This window comes from Lemur catta, chromosome 6 (assembly GCF_020740605.2).
Source record: "Lemur catta isolate mLemCat1 chromosome 6, mLemCat1.pri, whole genome shotgun sequence".
In the NCBI taxonomy this organism is placed as follows: Eukaryota; Metazoa; Chordata; class Mammalia; order Primates; family Lemuridae; genus Lemur; species Lemur catta.
In genome coordinates, this window is record NC_059133.1 from 95,140,935 (window position 1) to 95,167,776 (window position 26,842).

The 26,842-nt window shown below is 34.2% G+C and overlaps 1 protein-coding gene across 1 annotated transcript in view; it reads left to right on the plus strand.

Annotated features, from left to right (window-relative positions):
• Nucleotides 1–21: 21 nt before the first annotated feature.
• The window catches only part of C6H12orf4 (chromosome 6 C12orf4 homolog), a 36,827-nt gene continuing 10,006 nt past the window's right edge, over nucleotides 22–26,842 (plus strand). Inside the window, exons 1-11 of the mRNA XM_045554559.1 lie at nucleotides 22–109; nucleotides 2,180–2,382; nucleotides 3,792–3,937; nucleotides 7,520–7,701; nucleotides 12,205–12,304; nucleotides 12,413–12,534; nucleotides 17,489–17,595; nucleotides 17,954–18,151; nucleotides 18,989–19,117; nucleotides 22,284–22,358; nucleotides 26,465–26,667. Coding sequence (XP_045410515.1) covers nucleotides 2,205–2,382; nucleotides 3,792–3,937; nucleotides 7,520–7,701; nucleotides 12,205–12,304; nucleotides 12,413–12,534; nucleotides 17,489–17,595; nucleotides 17,954–18,151; nucleotides 18,989–19,117; nucleotides 22,284–22,358; nucleotides 26,465–26,667 — 1,440 coding nt within the window. The 5' untranslated portion in view covers nucleotides 22–109; nucleotides 2,180–2,204. The remainder of the gene's footprint in view (nucleotides 110–2,179; nucleotides 2,383–3,791; nucleotides 3,938–7,519; nucleotides 7,702–12,204; nucleotides 12,305–12,412; nucleotides 12,535–17,488; nucleotides 17,596–17,953; nucleotides 18,152–18,988; nucleotides 19,118–22,283; nucleotides 22,359–26,464; nucleotides 26,668–26,842) is intronic.

The following is a 26,842-nucleotide window of genomic DNA, read 5'->3' on the forward strand; positions in this document are numbered from 1 at the left end:
GTGGCGAATCTGCTGGCTATAAACACAAGTCGGTAGGTCTGCGGCTGTTCTCTGCGGCCAACTCGCTGACAGTTCCCAGTGTGCCGACAGCTCAGGACTCCGGAACTAGGTGAGATGAGCCCCGAACCCAGAGTGAGGAAGGCCCTTCAGATTGAAACCCCTAATGGAGGGGCTCGTCCCCTCCCTCAGCTGGAGCTTCTCAGCCCAGGAGGCTGCCTTCCTTTTCCCGATGTGAGCCTCAGAGCCTCCGCTCTCCGGGCTGTATGTGTTCGTTCTAACCCTCCTCTCATCCCATTTTTCGTAGGGGAAACCTTCCTTGATTTCACGGTTGCCAAAGCTGAGGCAAGTCTTCAGAATAGATCATTAGCAAAAAAACAGAAACAAAAACAAAACAAACAAAAAAACGAGTAGGGGGAGAGGGAACTTGAAAATATCAATTTATTGAAACACAAGTGTAAGTGTATGTTGAGCCGAATATTTGAAACCATAGCTGCTGGGTCTGCCTTCTATGACCATCCTTCTATGTGTATTTTCCTAAACATATGTATATATGTATGCATGTGTGTGTGTGAGTATTTGAATATGTACTTAGGAGAGGAGTTCCTGCATCAGAGAATAGACATTTCCCACATGGAATCGGTGGTTTTCTAGAGTTGTACAAATTTCCATTGCTTTACATTTAATAAGTGTTATTCAATTAATTCCGTGAGTAAAATATAAGTACTCTATCTGTTTGCATTATGGTGTAATACATAGACTAACATTTTTGTGTAAAGCCTACATGGAAATTTGAAAATATAATCTGCATAATTCAACTCATCAGCCTTTCCCCTTCCTCAAAAATTTCTTTGTCTCGGTTATTTTTCTATTTTAGGTGATCTCTTTTTAAAGAACCGTATGAATAATTGCTTGTTCTCTTCTTTATTTTTCCAATGAGCACCATAAAATGAAAACACCATACAATTCAACAAATATGCCATTATGTTTCCTGCCTGGCACAATGGAATACAACAAGACAGAATTCCTCCACTTCAAGTAGACTTTTTCTAATGAGAGTAAGAAATAGAGTATAATAGATGCCATGATTCAGATCAGTATTGGGGACCCAATCCAGTTTTAGGGAGTTAGAAGAGTTTTCCTGGGGACTATCTAAAATGAGACCTGAAGAATGAGTAGTTGTTATCCAAGGAAATTAAAACCAGTAAAAGTGCTCTAGGCAAAGGAAACGGTGTTCAAAAAGGTTGGGAGTGGAAAGAGAGGTTTGGTATTGACAGAAGTTCAGTATGGCTGGAAAATAAAATTGGTGTATTGGGAAGGAGTGGTGCAGTTGCTGAGACAAGAGTCTGGATAAATAAGCAGGGGCATTGTCAACTGGGTTAAGGACTTTGCATTTTATACTGAGAACAATAGAATGCCATATGTTTTAAGTAGATAAGCAACATGATTAGATAAGCATATTACTTTTTAATGAAAGATTACTGTGACTTCAGTGTAGAGAATAATGTGAGAACTGATGTGATGGGGGAAAGCCTAGCAACAGGGAGTCCAGTTAGGAGGCTGGTGAATAAATACATCTTTAATTGATGTTGATTCTTACTCCCTTTAAGTAGATTTCCTTCTTTCTGTATTGTGTCTAGTTTGCCTTGTGGGGGTCATTCTGTACTGTTTATTTTCTGTATGTCTTCTTCCCACATGGAAATCTTTCTACTACTTTCTTAACCACCCCAACCAAACAGATCTCGTGATCACACCTCTAAGATCTCCAACATCGCTGCTTTTTCCCTGATCTGTTTTTTTTTTTTACTTTGTTTTCACCCACTGTTTCATAAGCTCTGTATCTGCCCACCTATGCCTCTCTTCCTAAGAATTCTCTTTGCTCTCTTTTCCATGTTCCTGTCCTTTTATTGAGAACCCTGCCTGGGAATGCAAATACTTTAAGAGCGTAATTTTTTTCTTAAATGAAGTTTAAAAGAAATAGTATTTTCATTTTAAGAAAAAAAGCAACTGTTTTTCATCATGAAGACGAAAGTGTAGGGATAAACACTCGGAAAAAAACTAGAATAATTATCTCAGTCACACAAATAAAATCTCTGCGTGGTGGAACATTTTCTTAGAGGTGGTACAGCAATAACGAAACATGTTTTTTAATGGACTTATAACCTATTGCTTTTTTTGTTAGTTTTGTAGAAATCCTGTCAAACAGTATGAAGAAAAACAGAGAAAGATTCTGCAACAGAGAGCGGGAATTTGTGTATGAATTCAAAGTAGGAAGTCAGTGTTTAGAACTGAGGGTGCCACTCCAATTTCCTGTTCAAGAGAATGCCAGTCATTTGCATGGACGCCTGATGCTGCTGCACAATCTACCGTGCTTTATAGAAAATGGTGAGGACTGATTTTTTTTATTAATACCACTTTACTATTTTCCTATAGTCTCTGTTATTAGAAGTGTTTAATTAGAAAGCATAAACCTAAGAGGCACTGGAAACAGCCATAAAATACGGGTTTAACTGCTTCCAAAAATAAAAAAGATTCCCCAGACTTTTGTTTTATTGTTTTTTCCTATAACCTTGTTTATAAAGCAATAGTATAAAAATTAGATTTTATAATGAAAAATTAGTTACAAAGTCTGGGTTAGAACTCAATCTTTGAATTCAGTTGGGTGGGTTCAAAAGGCATTTCAGCCATCACTAATTATGGTGTTACAGAATTATATTGCTAAATTGGTTGCTCTTTTAATGATCTAGTCATCAATCCCTGAAATGCCATAGAAGTACTAATCTTTGAATAATCTTTGCTTACCTAAATTAATTCTATAGAGTGATATGTATTAAACCATTTTGAAAGGTCTATGTTATATCTCACAGAATAGGAAAAAACTTAAATTTGAGAATATGTTGGATCATAGAAGGTTGGAGTTATAAGGGAACCTAGAAACTTTATAGCACAATCATATCATACAAACAAGGAAACTGGGACATAAATAGATTAAATTATTTACCTAAGGCAGTAGTTCTCAAAATATGGTCCCTAATCAGCAACAACAACATCACCTGGGAATTTGTTATAAATAAAAATTCTCAGGCCCCACCCCATTCTTGCTGAATCAGAAACGGGGTGGCAGGCAGCAGTCTGTTCAGTCTGTTTCAGCAAGGCCTCCAGGGGATTCTGATGCACATTCAAGATTGTGAACCACTGTCTAAAGTCACAAACATAGTGATGGAGCCAAGGCCAGAACACAGATGTCCTGACTTCTTCTCTCCCAGGGCTATTTCTATTATATCAGTATCTAAATGGTGTCTCTAGAATTGAAATCATAGGTCATTTGAGTTAAATCAGTTTTAATGTGCTAGTCACTCAACTTCTTTTCCAAATTCAAAGGATGTAACAATGTACCCTTGAAAGTTATATAGAAAATACATTTTACTTAAATACAGTAATGTTCAGACCCTCAAAATATGTAGGTTTTTCTTTATGTGCTTATACCTACTTCTTAGCTTCAAACTGAGGTATCAGGCTTAAGGAAGTAGTATTACTTCATTAGTATCAAGGTTATACACAAGAGTTAAGAATTTTTACCTTTCTCCATGCAATTATCTGTAATAGTAAAGAAAAATTATTGTGAAATTAGTTAAATGGTTCCCTAATCTGGTTGTATTTTAGTTGGAAATTCTATTAAGGATATAAGCTTGATAAAATAAAATTTCACATTGGAATGTTCAACCAGGTAAAATGTTCCCTGTTTATGTCTAGATTTTGCTGATGATGGCATTTGTTGTTTGTCCTTATTACAGATTTAAAAGAAGCTCTGAGGCAGTTTATAGAAGAAGAATCGCTCCGAGATTATGATAGAGATGCTGAGGCATCCCTGGAAGCTGTGAAATCAGGTGAAGTAGATTTACATCAGTTGGCAAGTACATGGGCCAAAGCTTATGCTGAGGTAAGAAAATAGATCAGATTATAAATTTCAAGGATATTCTAGACTATGATGAGGATTTTTAAATTGCTATGGTAATCTTGAAACAGCTATAGAATCCTTTTTAACTCTACATACCAATGTATGTTGCTGCTGCTTATGGCTTCCTTCCTGTATCGGGGTGAGCGGGTAAGACAAAATTCTATTTATGTAATACCTTTGTAAAATGAGAGGCTCCTTTTGTATATTTAACCAGCATAGGGTCACTAGATTTACTAATTAAAATACAGGATACCCAGTTAGTTAGGATCTCAGATAAATGAATAATTTTTAACATAAGTGTGTCCAACATATTACATGAAATGTATTTATACTAAGAATGTATTTGCTGTTTATCCAAAATTCTAATTTAACTAAGTGTCCTGTATTTTATCTGGCAACCCTAAACCAGCAGTAGTAGCTCATTTAAAACTTGGGTTTACTTTTGTCCTCTCACTTATCTTCATTGTTGGTGCATAGTTACATAACATTGTCATTTTTCTGTTTAAATAATATGCCCTGTTACATAAAATGTAAGATGCCATTAATTGTAGCACATATCATTATTTTATTTACTAAGAAAGGAGAACACCACCAGCTAAACTGTGATAGAATGCCAAGATGCCATCAAGTATAACATGTAAAGAAAATATTCACAAACATCCATTGGGTTTATCAAGTAATCTTGCCTATGGCAAGGTCAGTTTCAGTGGATTGATGGTAGTGAAAACTAGATTTCATTGACTTTAAGAATGTCTGGGAGTGTGGAAGTAGGAAGAATGAGTATAAATAACTCAAGAAGTTTGATTATATAGAGGAGAAAGATGGGGCACTTGCTAAATGGGAACAAAGGGTCAGAGGTTTTTGGCTTTTTTTTTTTTTTTTAAGATGGTAGATAGTAGAGTTGAGGACAAGAGGAATAGAATCCAGAGCTCAAGTGGACAGTTAATCTTGACAGGGAAGAGAGATACTTCTTCCATCGTAGCAGAAGGGAAGCAGAGACGGTTATAAATTCAGAAAATTTTACTAATTTGGTAACAGGAAATTAAGAATATTCTGTTCTGAGTGCTTTGTATTTATCTGAGAAATAGGAAAGACAGATCTTATATTTAAATGAGGTAGCGGTAATGAAATAATTAGGTATTTAAGGGGAGAACTGAGCAGGGAATGATAGGATTGTCAGCCATCATTGAAGTCCCAGATTGATGGCACCGATCTTCCCCCGTAAACTTAGGAGTTCTGTGATTTTTCTGCTGCAGCTCTCTACAGCCTGACTGCAGACATAGAGAAAAGGAATAAGATTAGGGTTTTGTTAGGTGGGTAAGAGAAAGGGAGTTGAGGATGTTGACAAAGACAGTGTGTGAATCCTGGACCATGGAATGTAAGCTACATAGGAGAGGAAGTTAAGCTAGGTGGCAGCTGATGGCTGATAAAAAATGAGAAAGTAGAAGAGTTAATGGAGTGGAGATCCTGGTGAGGTTAAAGAATCAATTACCTGGGAAATGGGGAGTGAGAAATCTTGGTTGGAGGTTGTGGTCAGAGCCTAGAATGTTTAAATGTTAGAGGTTGCACGCCGTTCCCAGTGTGGATACTGAATGGGTGGCTGAGATGGAGTGGAGAACTTAATAAAGATATGGAATTAGGGAAGTAAGAAGGCAGGGCCTTGGATGAGTTGTCCACATGGACATCCAAGTGACCCAGGCTGATGACAGGATGTGGGGCAGAGAGGAAGTCTGTAAACTTGGTGCCAAAGCTTTAAAGGAATGAGGGTAAGTGACAGATAGGTAGGTTGTTAGATATTGGTGGTCATGAAAAATAAGGGATGCTGAATGGTTTGAACCTCAAAGAAGCCAGGCTTTATGCCTAAAGATAGAGGTGAACATTGTATAGTTTTCTCTTTGCAGGCCCTTCCTCCAGACCCTGTTCCTCTCAGCTGTCACAGTTCTCCTTCCAGTAGCATCTCTCCTGCAGGAATGATCCGAGTTAGATCAAGGAAAACCCTGTTTAGTGCTTCTCATACAGGTAGCTTCTCCCTGTTCATAAGGCTTGCCCTCGGCTGAGTTTAAAATTGATGCTGCAAATTATTGTAGTTAGGTGATCTGGTTAATGGAGTTACCAAATGTCTGGTGTTATGTGTGGCCAAGCAGATCCCTCTGATCTTGCACTCGCTCCTTCCTACAAAATTTCAGCCTGAGCCTGAAGTGAATTTTAAACAAAGTTTAAGTCACATGGGCTGGTTATAATTCCTAGGACAGTGCCAGGTCTAAAGATGCAGAGAAGTTATCAGACTGCTGTTTTGGGTTTCAGAGGCATAGAGTAGATGAAATCCTAGTTCTAGATTCAGCTGATCTTAAACTCCTGCCTCCTTGACATGACAACTGATTGATGTCTATGTGAAAGAGAACAAGTGGAAAAGTTCACCTGTTGATTGGCCGAGTTCAAGATACCTGTTTCTGTGGTGTAGTCATTTGTTTTAAGGTAACTTATTACTCTAAGTTATAGCATAGATTACAATTTTTAATATTTTCATTGGTAAGAAAAGGGAAGAATTTAGATAGTTCATTTTTTACAGATATCTGTTTGCAAAGATCAATAATGGAAAAAAAATCAAATTCTTTGTTTTATTTCCATTTTTTGCCATTAAATTGTGTAACCTTTAACAAAGGACTTTTCAGCATGTTTCCTCACTTATAAAAGCACTGTGTCTGTCTGATGTTTTGAGGTGGCTGTCCCTGGAATGAGCATCTGTCCTTCCCTGAATGTATCTGTGTGTGCTGCGAGGATCCTCATTTTGACTCTCTCCATGTTTCTGCTTCTCTTGTCTATCAGTGTTTTCTCAGTCCCTTTGTCAGTTTGATAGCTACCATTTTCATACTTAAGAGCATGCTTATATTTAAAAAAAGTATAACACTAGAAAAGGTCAAAATAAGAAAATTATACATGTAATCTTGATACAGATATGCATCTGTATTCAAGATCAATGCATCACTGTACAGGTAACCACATTTTCTAAATAGATAACCTATATGACTTTTTTTAGTGTTATATTTTTATTAATGAAAAGTTTTTATAATTATATAATTAATGTATGCAAATTATTTTATCATGCAGTATGTTAGAATATAAAGAAAGTAAAGGTCATCAAAAATCCCACCATCCTGAAATAGCCACCATAGCCTTTTCTGGATCATCCCTTTGTGTGTGTGTATGTGTGTGTGTGTGTGTGTGTGTGTGTGTTATTTCACAGAAGTGGGATCATAACATGCCTTTTTTTTATTGTGAGCACTTCTATCCCTTCCTCCACATTAGTAACCCTTTTATCCCTGCCCCCAGGTAACTCATTAACAACTTAGTTTTTATCTCTTCATATTTTTTTCTGTATTCAGACAATCCTATATAACATACGCATACACACACACATATACATCTACACACATATATAAATAGGTCTTTCTGTTCTTGTCTGATGTACAAAAATTGGAATGATAATATACATACTTTCCTAGTAGTGTGTTAAATAAAAATACTATGTTATGATTTAAGAATGTCTATGTGTTCATCTTATAGACCACATTAGAGCATGCAAGGCCTGAAGAGCCTAGCTGGGATGAAGATTTTGCAGATGTGTACCACGACCTAATCCATTCTCCTGCCTCTGAAACTCTCCTTAATTTAGAACATAATTACTTTGTCAGCATCTCAGAACTGATCGGTGAAAGAGATGTAGAACTGAAAAAATTACGAGAGAGGTATTTCAAATTTCTTGTATTATAATTAAATGTTACATTGTCAAATATAGTGACCTGCAGACCTATTTTTATTTTGTATAAAATTAAAGGATAAAATAGAAAAAAATTCTTAAATATAAGAAATTAATTTTCTTGTATGTTTAAATGTGTAACTTCAACTGGGAGGGTCCTCATAGGTTTATAGAATTTCTCAAGTGATTTACCTAAATAAATGCTGTTGGTCTTATATATTCTTATTTCTAGTAAGAGGAATAGATTACCTCTGTTGAAGGTTTCCTTTGTTTCTGGCACTGTACAAAAGTCCTTTGGGTATCCTATCTCATTTGATCTTCACAACAACCCTACTATTATTATCCCCATTTCACAGATGAGGAAACTTTTCCTTAAATAAGTTAAGTAACTTGTCCAAGGGCAAGCTGGAATTTGAAACCAAGAAGTTTGACTCTAAAGCTATTAACCATTGTACCATACTTTCTCCTTATTCAGAACCTCTTTATTGCCCCGTTTTAAGTCCATGGTCTCTTTCATTCAGTTCATTTTGTAAGCTTATGTCCATTAGGAAAAAATAATCACACTAGTATTGTTCTTAGAAATTTTAATTAGATGTGAGTTCACTGTGTATAGGTTACTTAACACAGTATACAGACAATGCTTTTATGATTTATTTTTTCTTCAAAGTAAAAAACTTTTAGCATTATTTATTTTAAAATAATAAATGGCTTTCTAGACTGCTTCCTCATAATTCTATAAATTGTGATATGAATGCAGGATACATTCTTCCTTCTAAATAATCCATTTTAATTTAGCAGAATCTAATAACATTTATTACCTGTAAAACATTTATTTAAGACTTTGGGTATACATGCCATTAAGATAATTTTTTTTAATATTGCTGATATAAAATTTCTTTGTGAAAGTATATTGGGACCAGATCACATTTGTTTTTTATGACTGATTTAATAGTCCCAAAGGAGTAAATTTAAAATAATGTTCTGGTTTGCTCCTCTTTGCTCTCATTAGTTTCCCATTAGAAAACATTAAGAGTAGTTAAGATGACAATAACCTTTTCTTTTGAGGGTTTTCATAGTTAAGAAAATTTAAAATTAAAAAAAAATAAACAAATGGATTTAATAATTGTTCCTGGGGATATACTCTCTTCTGTGTACCAAACTGGCATTTTTATTATATTGCATAGATTTGAAGTTTTCATAACAATTCTATTCCTCTGGACGATTTATTCTTATATCTTGTAAAATATTAGAACAGTTTCTGTATCAAGAAGAACATGATGTTTTGAAACCTTTGTCACTCTTTATACATTTGAGTTTGTTGCTCAACTGTATTGAGGAAGTTTATTCCTTTCTAGATGGTATATCTGCAGTTTGGGTAGTTGCCACCAGGTAAATATTTATAGTTAAAGCTTACGTTCCTGGGGAAGACAAATATTTTATTTTTTTCTAGTTCTTTATTAGGTAGCCAATAAAATTGTGAATGTATTCCAAAAAGAAGAAAACCCAGAACTAGATTTTAAATATGTAGAAATATGATTACCTAATATTAATTAATTGCTTTCTGTTGAACTTTATTTTTTTATTTTTTTCTACTAGGCCTTCAAATGATATAACCTTCGATTCATTCTGAATCTGTTCTTAGCTCTCAGGTTTCTAGGACTACCCTTATTCTGCCTAGTTTGGTGTACTGATAAATTCGCGTCTTAGCTACTTTCATTCAGCTATTGAACTACTCTATATTGCAACATACTTTGCTGCCTACTCTCTATACCTCCCAGAAAACTCCATATCTGGACACCAATAGCCTATAATTGTTTTTTTTTTGGTTTGTTTGTTTTCCTAAATCAGAAGAAGATTCCTGTTCCACATGGTTCTTCACCTTTTGGGAAGCTTAATTAACTTACTAATTATCTTCATTTACTGGTACTTTATACTTTTTTCTTTCTATCATGGAATAGTTTTTTAGTAGGGGTTTGTTTTGGTTTATTTTATTGTTTGAAATGTTCTTTGCTCAAATTTCTTAAAGGAACCTTGCCTTTTTTTCTTTCTAAGCATATAAATAATACTTGAATTCTTCTATTTTAAAAACAGTGTTACAGGCCGGGCGCGGTGGCTCACACCTGTGATCCTAGCCCTCTGGGAGGCCGAGGCGGGTGGATCGCTCGAGGTCAGGAGTTCGAGACCAGCCTGAGCGAGACCCCGTCTCTACTAAAAATAGAAATAAACTATCTGGACAACTAAAAATATATATAGAAAAAATTAGCCGGGCATGGTGGCACATGTCTGTAGTCCCAGCTACTCGGGAGGCTGAGGCAGTAGGATTGCTTAAGCCCAGGAGTTTGACGTTGCTGTGAGCGAGGCTGACGCCACGGCACTCACTCTAGCCCAGGCAACAAAGTGACACTCTGTCTCAAAAAAAATAAATAAATAAAAACAGTGTTACAGATTATTTTTTATATGTCCAGACTATTAGCTTGAAAAACAAAAATAAGCTATGTTCCACTGGTAAGTAATATTTATTGCAAAGGTGAACAGTATGACTTAAGGTAAGTTGAAATTTACTGTGTCTGTTGAAGTTCACCCAAAATTTTGATGCTTAATTTATTCATCCAATTCATGAGCAGATGTGACACATTTTCTTATTTCTCCTTTCATTTCCATGTCATTTTACAGCTTTAAAAGACAGCTTCTCAACACAGCATTAATACTAAAGTTGTAATGATCTTGTTTCTTTAAGTGTCTTCAAGGTACTATTAAAATTGCTAGAGTTGTCACACCTGACATACTGAGCCAGTCTATATTTAGTATCTCATCTGAAATATAATAAAATTTCCTTCAATCTTTTTTTTTTTTTTTTTTTTTTTTTTTTTGAGACGGAGTCTCACTTTGTTGCCCAGGCTAGAATGAGTGCCGTGGCGTCAGCCTAGCTCACAGCAACCTCAGACTCCTGGGCTTAAGCGATCCTACTGCCTCAGGCTCCCAAGTAGCTGGGACTACAGGCATGCGCCACTATGCCCGGCTAATTTTTTCTATATAGATTTTTAGTTGGCCATATAATTTCTTTCTATTTTTAGTAGAGACAGGGGTCTCGCTCTTGCTCAGGCTGGTCTCGAACTCCTGTCCTCGAGCGATCCACCCGCCTCGGACTCCCAGAGTGCTAGGATTACAGGCGTGAGCCACCGCGCCTGGCCATAATCTTAATCATAGAAAATCTGTGTTGCATCATTAACTGTATTATTAGCTACTTGTATGTTAGACACATTTAGAGTGAAATAAATGTTCATAAAATTTTATTTGTTGAATTATTATTTGTCTTTTTTTTCTTCTCAAGAAATCAGCTTTTTTCAGCAAACCGGATTCTAGATTTTTTTAAAAAATGGTAATGATACTTTTTATCCACTAGAGGGAACATGTGTAATGTAAAATATTAATATATTTTATATCTGCATTTATAAATGTTTAGCAGTTATTTCTGTTTCTAAATAAAATTCTCATAAGCACAAGTCACCTGACCTGTAGTAGTTAGTTATTAAAAAGTTAACGGGGTTACCTGTGTTATAATTAAGTGGGGATTAAATGATGTTGAACATTTAATACCAGAAGGTATATATAGAAATGTATATATGTATACCTTGTATGAGTGAGATTTGTTGATTATATATATAAGTATATAAATCAGTTGTTATAAATAAGTATAAATTCACTTTTAAGAGCATTTACTTAAAGTAACTGGAATGATAGGGAAATTCTTTTAGTTTATGTCTATGTTTTGGTCTTTCCCAGTTTGAAATATATTTTAGAACAAACTTTTTGCATACATTTATATTAAAAGATAATTTTTAATTTGAAATTTTTAAATGAACTTATTGATTAAAATATACATACAGAAAAGGCAACAAACTGTAGGTTTTTTTTTTTTTAACAAAGTAGTCACACCTATGTAACCATCACCCAGATCAATAAATAGAATATTTCCAGCACTGCAAAAGCTTCCCTCTTGCCCTTTTAGTCACAACCTCTTGTTCCCCCATAAATAACCATTCTTCTAACACTATTGATTAGCTTTTCCTGTAGGGAAAACCATTTTTAATTTCTGCACATTATTTCTTTGGATAAATGAAGAAGGTAATAAGACTATAACATATCTTAAGACTGTATTTTACATTTTTCTGTAAAGGTAATTTTGTGACTTGTCAATAATAATTTGACTCTTAGACTCTAACTGGCAGCTTCTGGATATAATATAAACTAACTTTCAGAGGTTGAAGTCACTTCAGTTTATATACAAATAGAAAATATATTTAAGCTGGAATTGTAGAGTATCTTCTTTGAGGAAATTTGCAGCAGAAAAAGAGTCCGGGCTTTTAAATATTAGCCCTGATGGTTGAAAGGTAACTTAGATTTTTGATTACTTTAATTGTTCAATGAATCTGAAGGGTCATATATCTTGAAAGTTTGATGAGTATATCTCATTTGCTTATTTATGTTTTAGGCAAGGTATTGAAATGGATAAAGTGATGCAAGAATTGGGAAAATCACTGACAGATCAAGATGTAAATTCACTGGCTGCTCAGCATTTTGAATCCCAGCAAGTAAGTTTACATACAATGACTTTTAGTTATGCAGTTGCATTTTCTTTTACTTATTTATTTTTATTTTTTTGTAAAAAGTTTAACCAGTTGACTCACTGTCTGTTTTAGGACTTAGAGAATAAATGGTCGCATGAATTAAAACAATCAACTGCCATCCAAAAGCAAGAGTATCAGGAATGGGTGATAAAACTTCATCAAGACCTAAAAAACCCCAACAACAGCTCCCTCAGGTATTAACCATGTGTTGTTCTTACTCATGTAAAAATCCATTGTTAGTGATAGTTTACATTTATTGTAAAATTAAACCTTTTTTCTATATTGTTTTAAGTTGCCAATGAAAATACAAGGTAATTTCATGCTTTTTTTTAAACATCTTTTGCATTATAGGCTTTATGTGGATTATTGGGGGGTGGAAGGTGATTGGTTGGTTTGAAATAGTGATTTCTCCCCTACAAATTTAGCTTTATAAATCTTTTAGGTGCATACACCTACATACCTAGGTACTATTTTTACTTCTTTAAATTGGTTTCTGCTCAGGTCAGTAAACATTGGCAGAATGCCAAATACTCTAAGCAGAGAAACAAAAAAGATACCTGTCCACATGCATCTCATATTCAGAGAGACCAACCTGTAAATAAAATAATATTGTATAGAGTGATACGTGCAGTAATATAAGCATGTTCAAGGTACATAAGTAGTATGGAGGATTTTTCATAATTCATAATTTGTATGGTGCCTCATAGCCTAAATACATTGTGTTTGGCATATTGCCTTAGAGCTTGACTGTGCCTATGTAATGTCCTGGCTGTGTATGTATATGTTTGAAAACTTCTTTCTTCTTTTAAATCCTAAAGTCTATTCAATTGGAAATATACTGAATACAGTATAATAATCCTATTTCTAGATTGTGCTAGTATATACTATTAATGTAAACATTTAAAAATCGCATTTTAATGTCAGTCTCATGTCTTTTTTTTTTTTTTATGTTATATACCCAGCTCCTTGTTGAGTGTTTAGCTCTTGACATTGGCGCATAAGACATGCTCAGCAAATATTTACAGGATGGATGGATTATCATTACACTTTGTACCTGATATCTAAATATTATAATCTTCCGTTTGCCTTACTGTTTTCCCCAAACTGTTAGTTACAGTCTCCCGGGGACCATTCTAGATCCTTTACTTTCCAACCAACCTTTTAAAAATAACAATGGGATAGAATAGAATGAGGAGAAAATAACAGAGTGTATCGTGTACGAAGCTTTCTATAAGTGTGTGTTTTGAGCCAAAATGTAAAATATGTGCTGTATATTATAGTCAAAAAAGTTGAAACCCTCTGATTTAAGGAAGCTAAGAAAGCCCATTGCTGTACAAGTTATTCCTCACTTTGCTGCTATAGTTTCAGAAATTCAATCTGTAGGATTATTTCCATTCTATAAATATTGGCCTCTAGTTGCTGTTCCTTTTAAAAACCAAATATTCCTAGGAAAGAATGTTTTTGTTGTGACTTTGTTAGTTTGCTTGCCTTTTTATAGATGTTTCTTTGGGCAATAGAAACATGTTTTCAACACAACTTTATATGGAACCTCTATATGGGATTGATAAAAGTGGTATTTTATTTATATTTATTTATTTCTACTTTTTTAAAAGTCAGATCTATTGAGGGATAAATTACATAAAGTAAAATGCATCTGTTTTAGATGTACAGTTTGATGAATTTTGATAAACCTATTCATAAAATCATCACTGCTGTCAAGATACAGCATTTCCCTTTTATACCTTCATAGTTAATCCCATTTCCTCTTAGCTGGCCCCCGTCACCCTGTGTGATTTCTGTCACTGTAGTTTTGACTTTTTCAGAATGTTATGTAAATGGAATCAAACTGTGTGTAGCAGTTTGTATCTTGTTTCTTTCACTTGGCATAATACTTTTGAGATTCATTCATGTAGTTCTATGTATCAGTGGTTCTTTCCCTTTTATTACTCAGTAGTATTCTGTTTTCCATATGTTTATCCATTTACTTGGCGGTGGACATTTGGAGTATTTCCAAATTTGGGCAATTATAAATAAAGCTGCTATGAACATTCATGTACATATCTTTGTGTAGACATGTTTTTATTTCTCTTGCATAAATATGCAATCCCCATCCCTTAGGAGTGGGATTGCTGGGTCATATGGTAAGTGTTCGTTTAACTTCACAGGAAACTGATGGACTATTTTCCAAAATGGCTGTACAATTTTGCACTCCCACCACCAGTGCATGAGGGTTCCAGATGCTCCACATCTTCATCAACACTTAGTATTGCTATTTAACCATTCTAGTAGGTTTTGTAGTGGTCTCTCATTATAGTTTTACTTTGCAATTTCTCTGATGACTAATTATGTCGAACACTTTTTTGTGTACTGGTTTTCCATCCATATGTCTCCTTTGTCTTATTGAGTTGTGAGAGTTCTTTATATATTCTGGATAAAAGTCCATCATCAAATATGTGTTTTACAAATATTTTCTCCCAGTCTGTGACTTGTCTTTTCATTTTCTTAATTAGTGTCCTTCAAAGAGCAAAGCTTTTCATTTTAATTGAGTGCAGTTTATCAATTTTTCTTATCAAAGACTTTTTTTTTCAGAGTAGTTTTAGGTTAACAGCAAATTGAGAGGAAGGTACTGAGATTTACCCCCAGACTCCCCGATTATCAACATCCCCCAGCAAGGTGGTACATTTGTTACAATTGAGAACCTACATTGACACATATAATCATCCAAGGTCTATAGTTTACATTAGTGTTCACTCTTACCATTATATATTCTATGGGTTTGGACAAATGTATAGTGGCATGAATCTAACATTGTTGTAGTATACAGAGTCGTTTTACTACCATAAAAACCCTCTGTGCTCTGCCAGTTTATCAATTTTTAAATGCTTCCTGTCTTATCTAAGATATCTTTGCCTAATTCATAATCACAAAGGTTTTCTCCTATGTTTTCTTCTAGAAGTTTCATAGCTTTAGGTTTTACATGATATATTATTTCACATGTGTCTATATGACATATCCACCACCATGTATATGTATATATATATATGTATGTTAATCTGTAGTTTTTTTTTTCTTTTAATATCTTCATTTGGTTTTGGAGTCAGACGCACTACCGTTGTGCCACGAGGTCCTTTCATTTGGTTTTGGTATCAGAGTAATAGTGGCATTATAAAATGAATTGATCTATGATCATCAATCTGATATGTTTTGATTTCTCATATTTGCGTTTGTTTTCTCTCTTTACTGAAATCTGTCTGTCCTTGTGTGTTGTCTACCTCTTCCACTAGATCTTTTAAGATATTGATCATAGTTATTTGAAAATCCCCTACTTTTAGTCCCAATGTCTGGGTCATTGCTAAATCTGTTTCTATTGATTGCTTTATCTCTTGACCGTAGGTTGGGTTTTGGGGGGGTTTGTTTTTTGTTTGTTAGTTTTTGTTTTTTTGCTTTTCTGGGTATCTCTTCTATTTCTTCTTCCTTCTTCTTTATTCTTTCTTCTTCTTCTTTTTAACTGAATGCTGGATATTGTGGATATTGTACAAAAGAGACTGAGGTAAATAGTATTTATGTCCAGAAATGAATGGGAAGGTTGTGCAAATCCTATCAGTAGTCAAGCTAAGTTTGATTTTTATTACATCTTTCAATACCTTCAGTATACCACAGGCTTCATTTTCTGCAATAGTAGGCTGATGCTACTTTGTGGGACTTGGGGGTTCTAGAGGGTTTTTTTCTGTCACTCTGCTTCATCCTAAGCTTTCTTTGCATGCCTATGCCGCAAAGTGGAATCTTTCTCTATGATGTTGCTCTACTTTCCAGCAACAGACTATTGTTGCTCGTTATTTGGTGGTAGGCTCATATTTGGGGGCTAGAGGAAAGGCACTTTGTCTAATTGTTGTCCAGCTCTGTTCTTTGTCCTGCTCCAGTCTTGAGCAAGCCTTGAATATAGGACATTCCCAGCATTTCTATCCATGCCCTCCAGAGGGCTCTCTTGTCTTCTTCTCCCAGTCTTTTCTTGGAAATACCTGGTGGAAGCCAGTGGAAAAGAGCTACCAAGTGCATGTGCCTGTGGCTCCTAACTATTTTAGATTGATATGCTAGCCCACACTTGGCCGTTAAGAATCTTTTAAAATTTTAGCTGATTTCTTTTTACCCCCTTGTATGACAGCAACCTATTTCAGCCATGCTCTACTGAAGTTTAAACTTTTTGTGTGTCCTGTTGCTCCTTGGAGGGCATGTCACACTTTGGAATTCAGTTTATTTGGTTGCTTTGTTACCTCAAATCTCTGCTGGACTCCAACAGAGATTTTATAGATTATCTGGCTTTTATTATTGTTGGGAACAATGTTCTCATACAGTTTTCAAAATCTTAAGATGAGGATTTTTATTAATATAAACTTATTGGTAAGTTTAAATTTACCATATTTACTAATGAACTCAGTCATTAAGACTAATGAGGCTGTTGGGATTAACCTGCAAAATTTCATCAGTGAAGTGGATGACTGTTGTAGACTTGTATCATCTTCAGCTTACTGTGAGATTTGAATTGAAACCTTTTCAGGAAATAAGAACAGAGCAAAGAGAGCGGTTGTTTAGTGGGAGGAGAATGTTGGAGGTAAAAAAAAAAAAAACAAAAAACAGGAAATTATAAAAAAAAATAGAGGATATATACACATCAGGATGAACTTCATCGTTTTAAACATTATTAATTTTATTTGACTTTTTAACTTTTAATTGTCATTGCTATCACTTCACCTATTTTCTAGTTGTGCCTAGAGCTAGCCTTGGTAGAGGATGTATTATATATTTTAATATACAGTTATTTTAAAAGCAATAAGTTAATCACTTCATTTAATCAGTCCCTTAGGACACTAAGAAGTATTAAATGATAATACGTTAATCGATATTGTAATGAATAAAAAAATAAACTGCATTGCTTACTGTGAGAAAATGAAAGAACAAGTGGGAATTGTAGAACCTGTTGGTGCTTATGGTATACTTGTCACCGTGGATTAAGGATTATTTTAGGAATAAATTATTTACTCCTCTCAGCTGCTCAGTTTTCTCTTATTTTGTTATAAAGCTTGCTTTCCTTTAAGAAAAGTTTTTGACGAACAGACAAAGAAAGTATGTCAATAATTTTATTAATTTCAGTGAGGAAATTAAAGTTCAGCCAAGTCAGTTCAGAGAATCTGTAGAAGCAATTGGAAGGATTTATGAGGAACAGAGAAAGTTAGAAGAAAGTTTTACCATTCACTTAGGTAAGTGTATTAATTTTTTGCAGTTATAATTTCTCATAACTTCTGAACTTTTTATGGTGTAAGGGAAAAATTCCTAATATATGAGTGGAGTATAACCATGTTATTTTTAATTCCAAATTATGTCCTGCTCTGAGAAAGCCTGTAGTATGTTGGCTATAAGTTTTCTGCTTAGCTTATTTTTTGCATATTGAAAGACTAAATTATAATAGTTATTAAAATGTGAAGTTGTAAGGCCAATTTTTAATTATTTTTTATAGCACAGATTTATCTGGATTCTTGCCATAGAGATTTCCATGCTGTTATACTGGATTTGTGCAGCTGTTTAAGTATCTTTCTGGGACTGTTGCCTACCCCCCAGGAGCCCAGTTGAAGACCATGCATAATTTGAGATTGCTGAGAGCAGATATGCTGGATTTCTGTAAGCATAAAAGAAATCATAGAAGTGGTGTGAAACTCCATCGCCTCCAAACAGCACTATCACTTTATTCTACATCTCTCTGTGGCCTGGTTTTACTAGTAGATAATCGAATTAATTCATATAGTGGTATTAAAAGAGGTAAGTTAATATCATACACATTTATGTTGTTAAATTTCTCCTTGTGATACCATTCTTACAAAGAAGGCGATTATGGAAAAACGGAAAAAAAATTTAATCAGCCCAGTATTCAAGTATACCAACAACAAACATACCTAGCCATAGCTACTTTAGGTTTATTTCAATCTTCAGAATTGCTAGAGTACTTCATACTTAATTTTTCTTAATATGTTTTTATACCGTAAATAATGCTTTTATAGGATCCTTATTTCAAGGTAAAACAAAAAGAATAACACGATATAATGTATTTTTCAATTTAGAAGCAGATCCTGGCTTGGTGAATTTTAGTTCAGCCATTTGTCTTTTTTTTTTTTTCGTAAGTAACCTACCTCTTAAATGTACTGGTAAAATTCTATCTTTCTTCATAGTACAAATCACTTTCTACAATTATTTTTGAATTCTTGAATATATAAAATGTATTGAAATGTATAGCTGTTTTTGAAAGAAGCTTGAATAGAGTTTATTCCCCTCATAAATATAAGAACCTTCTTGTATTTTGTAGCACATTTTGAGATGGATTATGACCAAAGTATATATTATTTAAAGAAGACCTGGAATTATATTAACATTTCCTTGTCTGTTAATTGTTTACTCTTTTGAGTGATTGAGAGGTTAAGTTTCTGATCAAAACAGAATGGCCATATTGTAACTTAAGGCATAATTATTGAAAGGACAAGTATAAGAAATCATACTTGTGAGTTTTATTTTCTGTTTCTACTAGATCTCATTGTCTATCAGTAAATATTAAATATTTGATATTTTACATTTGGAAGTTTGTAAATGTTTTTGATCCCTCAGATTTTGCCACAGTTTGCCAAGAATGTACTGACTTCCACTTTCCCCGAATTGAAGAACAACTAGAAGTGGTCCAACAGGTGGTACTCTATGCTAGGACCCAGCGCAGGAGTAAGTTGAAAGAATCACATGGTGGGTAAAACTCAAATTTTTAAAAATTTTACTTTTAGTATTTGCTATCCCTAATCACTCTAATGGCATATGGGTCATTATTAAAATCATATGGAAAATTGTATTGGTGGAAGTTGGAAGGAGGAAATTGAAGACAAAATTTAAAATCTTTAGAAGTTTGAACTCTGTGCTTAATTTCATTTTCCTTGGATGATTTTAAAGATTCTTATAAAAACTTGATGCCCAGGAAATAAAATATGGCAAATTTTTAAATTAGGGCTACTCAAACCTTTAAATCTGCTTCTGGTACTTTGAATGCTTTTTAAAAAAAAAAATTATTGCTACTGCAGTGTTTAAAAGGAAACGTTATAGTACATATGTTTGATGTTTTGTAGTGGTGGACAGATATTATTATATCTTTGCTTGTTATCTTTGTTCCTCTCACCCATGTAAATTGTAGAATTCCTCCTTTCTCCTGAAGCTAGTATGTGGCTGCTCAACTTGATTAGCATTCACTATACTTTTCTTGTCTATTGAATATACTTTTAAAAATTTATATTTCATGTATTTTTTAATCATTTCTTAAATAGGTGAAACATTCTCAAGATTCACAACTCAAACTGTACAAAAGAGCAAGCAGTGAAACTTTTCCTAACTATATCCTCCAGCCATCCAGTTTCCCTGTTCAGGGGCAGCCAGTGCTATCTCACGTATACTTCTCAGACAGATGTTTATGTATAAGCGTGTGTCTGTATGTATTTATTTATTTCCCTTTTTTACACAAATGGCAGCTTTCTGTACACACTGTTCTGTATCCTGCTGTTTTCATTGAATAATTTATCTTGGAGATCATTTCACATCAGTCCATAAAGACTATATCCTCATACTTTTTTTGCTATTGTGTAGTAGTCTGTTGCAGATATCCTATTATTAATCAGTCCCCTACTGATAGACATTTAATCTATTCCTAATCTTTTGTTATTATAAATAGTAATGCCTAGTGATGATGAATAACCTTGCATATGAATCATTGTGTATGTGTTATAAGCAGTAAGCATATCTACCGAAGAGATTCCTAAAGATAAATTCTTGGGTTAAAGGGCACATACATTTATAATTTTGATAATGTTAACAATTGTTCTCTATAGCGGTTCCACCAATTTATATTCCCACTAAAGGTAACTGTGGCTTTGCCGTGACAATAAGTGTTATATATGACAGAGCCAGGCTAAGTATTAGAAAATCAGTATAGAAATATATCCTAATAAAGGACAGTTCAGAAAATTCTGTTATGCCCTCTGATTCTTCTACTGTCTTCCTCCATCTCATTCAAACCAGCAAGGATGTGATCAAAAACATTTTAATATTATTCTTAGTAGTGACTTAAAAGCATGAAGATTGAATTGAGATCATGACAGGTGTGGAAGAAGGGGGAGGATTCTAAGTATGTTTATAAGAGATAGAAAGCATGCAGTAAATGACAGGAAGTTTTTAAACCACATACGGTTAAGGCAGTGTGTATATATCATGGCTTTATTTTGTTTTTGTTTAAGCAACTACTTTGTGGTTTGAGTCCGTGATGCAAGTAGGTTTGTAAAAGACAACTTTCATAGAGGAATCTGCATGTATTAATACTTACAAAAGAGATTTGTGAAAATACTTTCTCTGTCTTCTGTGCTGCCTGTGTATCTGTTCTTCAGCTTCACATCCTGACACACAAGTACCTGTTTATTCTAAGACATTCCATTGTTTTTCTTACTGTGGTTATTATATTAGCATCTTTATATTTCTATGGTGTGTGATAAAAAGTCAAAAACTGCTTTTATGCGCATTTTTATGTTTTTTTTTAAAATAAAAATATCCATCTTCTTAGTATTACTAAATGAAGTGTTACCATTAAAACATGGAGAGGGGAGTGGACTGTGAACTGTTCTCTCTTGTTTACTTAATAGGGATTCTGTTTGTTCATATCACACATCAACAAAACTAGAGTCCTCATTTATTGTTCCTTGTTACCTGTGCTATGATCTGACATTTATTCAAAGTCTATCAATTACATGGCTCTGTATTAGAAACAGAATGTTATATTAAATATAGATTCTAGCTACACAGAGCCTTCCGTCTGTGCCTGTCTCTTGATTTATAAAATATATGCATTTATAAAACATGGTATATAAATTTATCAAAGTAGTCGCTAGATAAAAATATTGTTACTTTTATTCAGATCACTTTTGAAACTATAATATTTTATTTGCAGTTTACTCATTTGAAGATCTCACTGTTTTCATGTGATTTTCTGATGCTGAAGGCCATTCCATACTGAATTCCAAAATAGTTTTTAATTTAACTGGAATAAATGTATAGCCTCTTAAAGGTAGCTACTTTGAAGGCTGGTATTCATTTTGCATTTGTGAGTTCTGATAGAATTCTTATAAAATTCAAATGTATCTTCTGTTGAAAATACATGTATGTATGTAAAATAATTTGTATTCAACCTTAATAATGTGTGTTCAATAATAATGCTTCTTTCTTTACCAACATTTATTCCCCTCTAAGAAATATGCCTTCAAAACAAAAGCAGAACAAAACTGTTCCATTTGAAACAGTTTCACATATCTGAAATTAATTATATATGGTATTAGATAAGACATAAATTTCAGGAATGGGCTGAATATAAAGTAATTTCTGGTGCCATTTGCCATTTATTTGTAGTCCTGAACAAGTTATATCAACAACTGACTCAGATTCTAAAAATAAAGATGGCCACACCACAACTATCTGATGAAGTTATTTTATGTGTAGTTAACTTGATGCCCTGAACTTCCCAGATGGAAGATAGGGTATTGGCATGTCTAATGTGATTTAAGACCATAGGATTTAGAATCTGAGTACGTGAGTTCAAGATCTGATTCCACCACTTATCTGTGCGTGCTTGTTTAAGTTAGTTAACCTCTCCACGCCTCTTCTTCCTCATGTATAAAATGAAGATAGTAATTACCTCATAGGGTTGTGGTTATAGGGGTTTATAAGAATTAAATGAGACCATCTATCTAAAGCATGTAGTAGAATGCCTGACACATAGAAGCCTTTAGTAAGTTTTTGCTGCTGCTGTTATTGTCTTGGGAATAGTAATGATGTGTTTTCATATGTTGTTATGTTCTTTCATGTTGCATTATCTTATGAATAGATTCTGGAAACCACAATGGAGGAAGTGATGATAAGACTAAGAATGCTGAGAGAAACTATTTAAACATTTTACCAGGTAAGTATTTTATTTTCAATACTATTTTCTTATAATCACATATACTAAAATCATATATTTAAGACATAAATTCTTATGGTATACATCATAAAATGTTTATCATTAAATCACTCTGAAACATTTTGTATCTACATAATACACTTTCACAGGTGTTCTCCAATGTAAAACTTTATTCTTATACTAGTACTTTTTTCTAGATCCATACAAGAGAAATTGCTGAAGAAGTTGAATGAATTTTATCATTATTTGCTATTTTCAAATTCCTCTTATACATTTTTTCTTAGTTTCTTAAGGAATGAACCAAGAAATAAATTTTACTCTGGAATATGAACAATGTGCTTCTTGATCTTATGACTAAGATCAAGTGAAATATAAGCAATAGTACATAGAGATGTAAACAGTTGAACTTATAGAAAGAAAATGGGTCATCTTATTTAGGATCTTATTTTCATTTCCTCTTACATTTTTCTGCTTTCCATTTCTTTTATTTCCTTTATTATTCTTGGGTATGTTACTTAACAACTAGAAATTAAGTCTCTCAATCCTCTTTTGATTAAATTCACTCTGATGACCCTTAGTAGCATTTGTATGACAGGGCATAAGAAGGATGGCCTATCTGTGTACTTTAAGTATTGAGTTTTTAAAACTAAATGGTAAATTTTACAGGTTCAGAAATAGCCATCTCTTGGTGTAGTTTTCTATTCTCCTTTAAGGTAGTTTCCTCACATTTCCTTCTCCAGATCTTCAACATGCAGGTCACGTTACGTTTAATCTAAGCAAATATCATACCCATTTCTGGTATTCATCTTGTCAGACCCAGTCAGTCAACTTGTGGTCATCAGCCTCTGGGTTTCCTCCCACCTTCAGATATGGATAATGTTAGAGTCACCACAGGCTGTTTCCTCCACTCTGTGGAGCAGGAAACCATCCTCCTCTTCAGCTAAAAATACCTTCAATGAAGCATTTATTGTATTTCTCTCTTCATTGATCCATAATTTAAATCATTCATATTTTGTAGCTTTCTTAAAATGTGCCAATCTTATTACTATTCTGGAAGTACTAATGTCTGTTTCAGTTTTTTTTAACTTAACTCTTTATTGTTATATTTATTTCTTTCCTTACTGTTTTTTTTTGTTTGTTTGTTTGTTTTTTGGTAAAAGCCTGTCTCCTTATTACCACCAAATCAGGATATGTTATAAGTCTGAGTTAGAACAGGAATATTAAACTATGCAGTTAGACGTTGAATACACTTCTGAATTACCATTTAGTTAAAGGATGCCTACACAACCAGGGTGTTTATAGGAGATAAAAAAGATATAAATCATAAATTATTTTACATTTTTTAATTACAAAGATAAAAAGTTTTATTTACATACTTTTAAGTCAGTAGTAGTTTACTTTATCATGATCTAAGTATATAGTTTATGTCATCTAATTCTCCCAACAGCATTGTGAGAAAAGCAATCAGGCATTATTTTTTCCATCTTATACACAAAGTAACAGAGGATCAATAAATTGAATTGATTTGCCCAAGATCACACAGCTAGAGTCATAGAGACCAGATCTTCTTAACATCCAATCTAGTCTTTTATCTGCTATATCATATTCATTTGATTACTACTGCCAGCCTCATGACCCCTATTTTATTAATGGGTAAAATGAGGCCAAGAGACAAGTCATTTAAGGTCAAAGAGAGCAGTGCCAATCTGGAGATTAGGAACACCTGACTTTTTCACTAAGTCATCCCGCCACACTGTGGACCATGGCCCATATTTAAAGCTATGAGTTCCATGGTGTGAATTATCAGTAGGTGTTTAGGAGGTGGTACACCTCACTGGGCCCAGGAGCATGTTGTCTCCCATAGTCCACTGGGTTTCTGATAAGCTATCTGTGTCTTTCATTGCTTTCCCTGGGAGGTTGTTACAAAACTATTCCTCACTAGGCAACTTTCTTTTTACTTTCTCTCTCTGCAGTTTATTTTGGTATCTCTGTCACTGTCCTTTCTTTAATTTATCTTTCTGTTTATCTAATTCCTTTACCTTGTTCAAGTTAAAAAAAAAAAAACAAAACAGCAGACCTTTACCTAGGGTCTGTCAGAGGTATCTGTGGTTACAGCTTAGGTATACTGGTAACTAGAAGTGTTAAACATAGTGCTAAAGTATATTAGCTACTGTTAAATATACAGTATATTTATAAGTAAAATCCTAAGATAACGATGTTGAGGCAAGGGTGAGCAGAATTTGTGAGGGCAAGGGTTACCATGTAGTACTATTCAGCTACAAGAAACAATGGTGACATAGCACCTCTTATGTTATCCTGGATAGAGCTGGAACCCATTCTACCCATTCCAAGAATGGAAAAATAAGCACCACATGTACTCACCATCAAATTGGTTTTAACTGATCAACACCTAAGTGCACATACAGGAATAACATGCATCAGACATTGGCCAGATGGGACGGGGAAGGAGAGGATGGGTGTATACATACATAATGAGTGCCACTCGCACCATCTGGGGGATGGACACGCTTGAAGCTCTGACGGGGGGGGGGGGGGGGTGGCGAGGGGCAAGGGCAATATACGTAACCTAAACATTTGTACCCCCATAATATGTTGAAATAAAAAAGAAAAGGAATAAAAATAGAGATGAGCAAACGTTTTCTAGAAGGACATGTCAGAATTTCCATTGAAGCGTGTATATTTGTCAAAATGTATCCTTTATGTGTTTTATAGTTTATTTCTTTATATTGACAGAAGCTATAGAAAATAAAAGCTGATGAAATTTTTCTTGGCTGATGGGGTTACATAGAAAAGGATTGTAGTTAGCATGGATTTTAAGGTTTGAGGAAAACTACTCCAGCATTCAGTCTAAAATATTCATTTATTCATTCAGCAAATATTTATTAAGAAACTTTTATGTGCCAGGTACTGTTCTATATGCTAGAGATAGAACAGTAAACAAGATAGACAAAATCCCTATAGTCATGGCACATACACAGTAATCTCTTTAAAATAATCTACATAAAGGAAAGAATGTCAGAGCCAAGAAGAAAATAGAACAAAATAACATGGAAGAGAATGATTGAGGCGGGGGAAGTTCTACATTAGATAGGATAGTCATGGAAGACCTGTCTGAGGAGGTGACATTTGATCTGAGATGTGATTGATGAAAAGAAGTAAGCCATGTGAGAATCTTGGAGAAAAACCCTCTAGGCAACAGCCCTGAATTGGAAACAAGCTCTGCCTGTTTGCAGAACTGAACAAAAGCCTGTGTGGCTGGAGCATTAAAGAGAGAGGGTGAGACAAGAAGATTTTGGCGAGAGGGGTAGGGTCCAGATCATCCAGGCTTTGTAGACTGCAATGAGGAGTTTTAGATTGTTTTGTAAATGCTGTAGTGTGAGCCTGATGAATGATTTTAAGTAGGGGAATGGTATAATATGATTTATATTTTAATTATTTTGACGGCAATGAAGAAAGGATTTGAAGCTAGGCAAGAATGGGAGCAAAGAGATCAGTTAAGAGAATATTACAAAAACCTGGGTGAAAGATGATGGTCACATGAACTAGGGTGACAGCAGTAAAGGTAGAATGCTCAGATTTGGGATATTCTGGAGATAGAACTGAAAATAGTTGGTGGTAGATTGGATTGTGGATGGGAAAATAGGCATTGAGGGAAAGAAACAAATTAAGGACAACCTCTATATTTCTGTCCTGAGTAACTAGACAGAGATTGGCCCCATACACTGAGATGAGAAAGAGCAGATTTAGGGCATGGAAAAAATGTTATTACATATGTTAAATTTGACATTTTAAGCATTTACATCAAAATAAGGATGATTAGTACTCATTTTACTTATTTACTATTTGGTGGTCACTTCATACCAGTTTATGAACCTATTGCAAAATTGGCTATTATCTTTTATGTTCATTACCTTCTTTCTAAGAATTAAGCAGCAGTAATCATAGTCATTTCCTGAGCCCCATGAGTGTTCCCGATACGCCCCTACTAGTTCAACACATTGACCACCCACTGCAGTTACTTATAAAGCCCATTGATGAATGTGATTTATGCATGTGAAAATCTTGATTGTATTTGTTGTTCACAGGAGAATTTTACATTACACGGCATTCTAATCTCTCAGAAATCCATGTTGCTTTCCATCTTTGCGTGGACGACAATGTGAAGTCAGGAAACATCACTGCTCGTGATCCTGCAATTATGGGACTCCGAAATATACTCAAAGTTTGCTGTACCCACGACATCACTACAATAAGCATTCCTCTCTTGCTGGTGCATGATATGTCAGAAGTAAGCAGATAAGAAATCCCATAATTTTATGAATATGTCAGCCCTCAATATTTTATAATAATCCACTTTAAATTTACATTTTAAAGGCACTTTTTTTTTTAACTAATGGACCTTTACATCTCCTAACCTGGTTAATAGAGTTGAGTGACATATGATACAAAACAGTGAATAATTG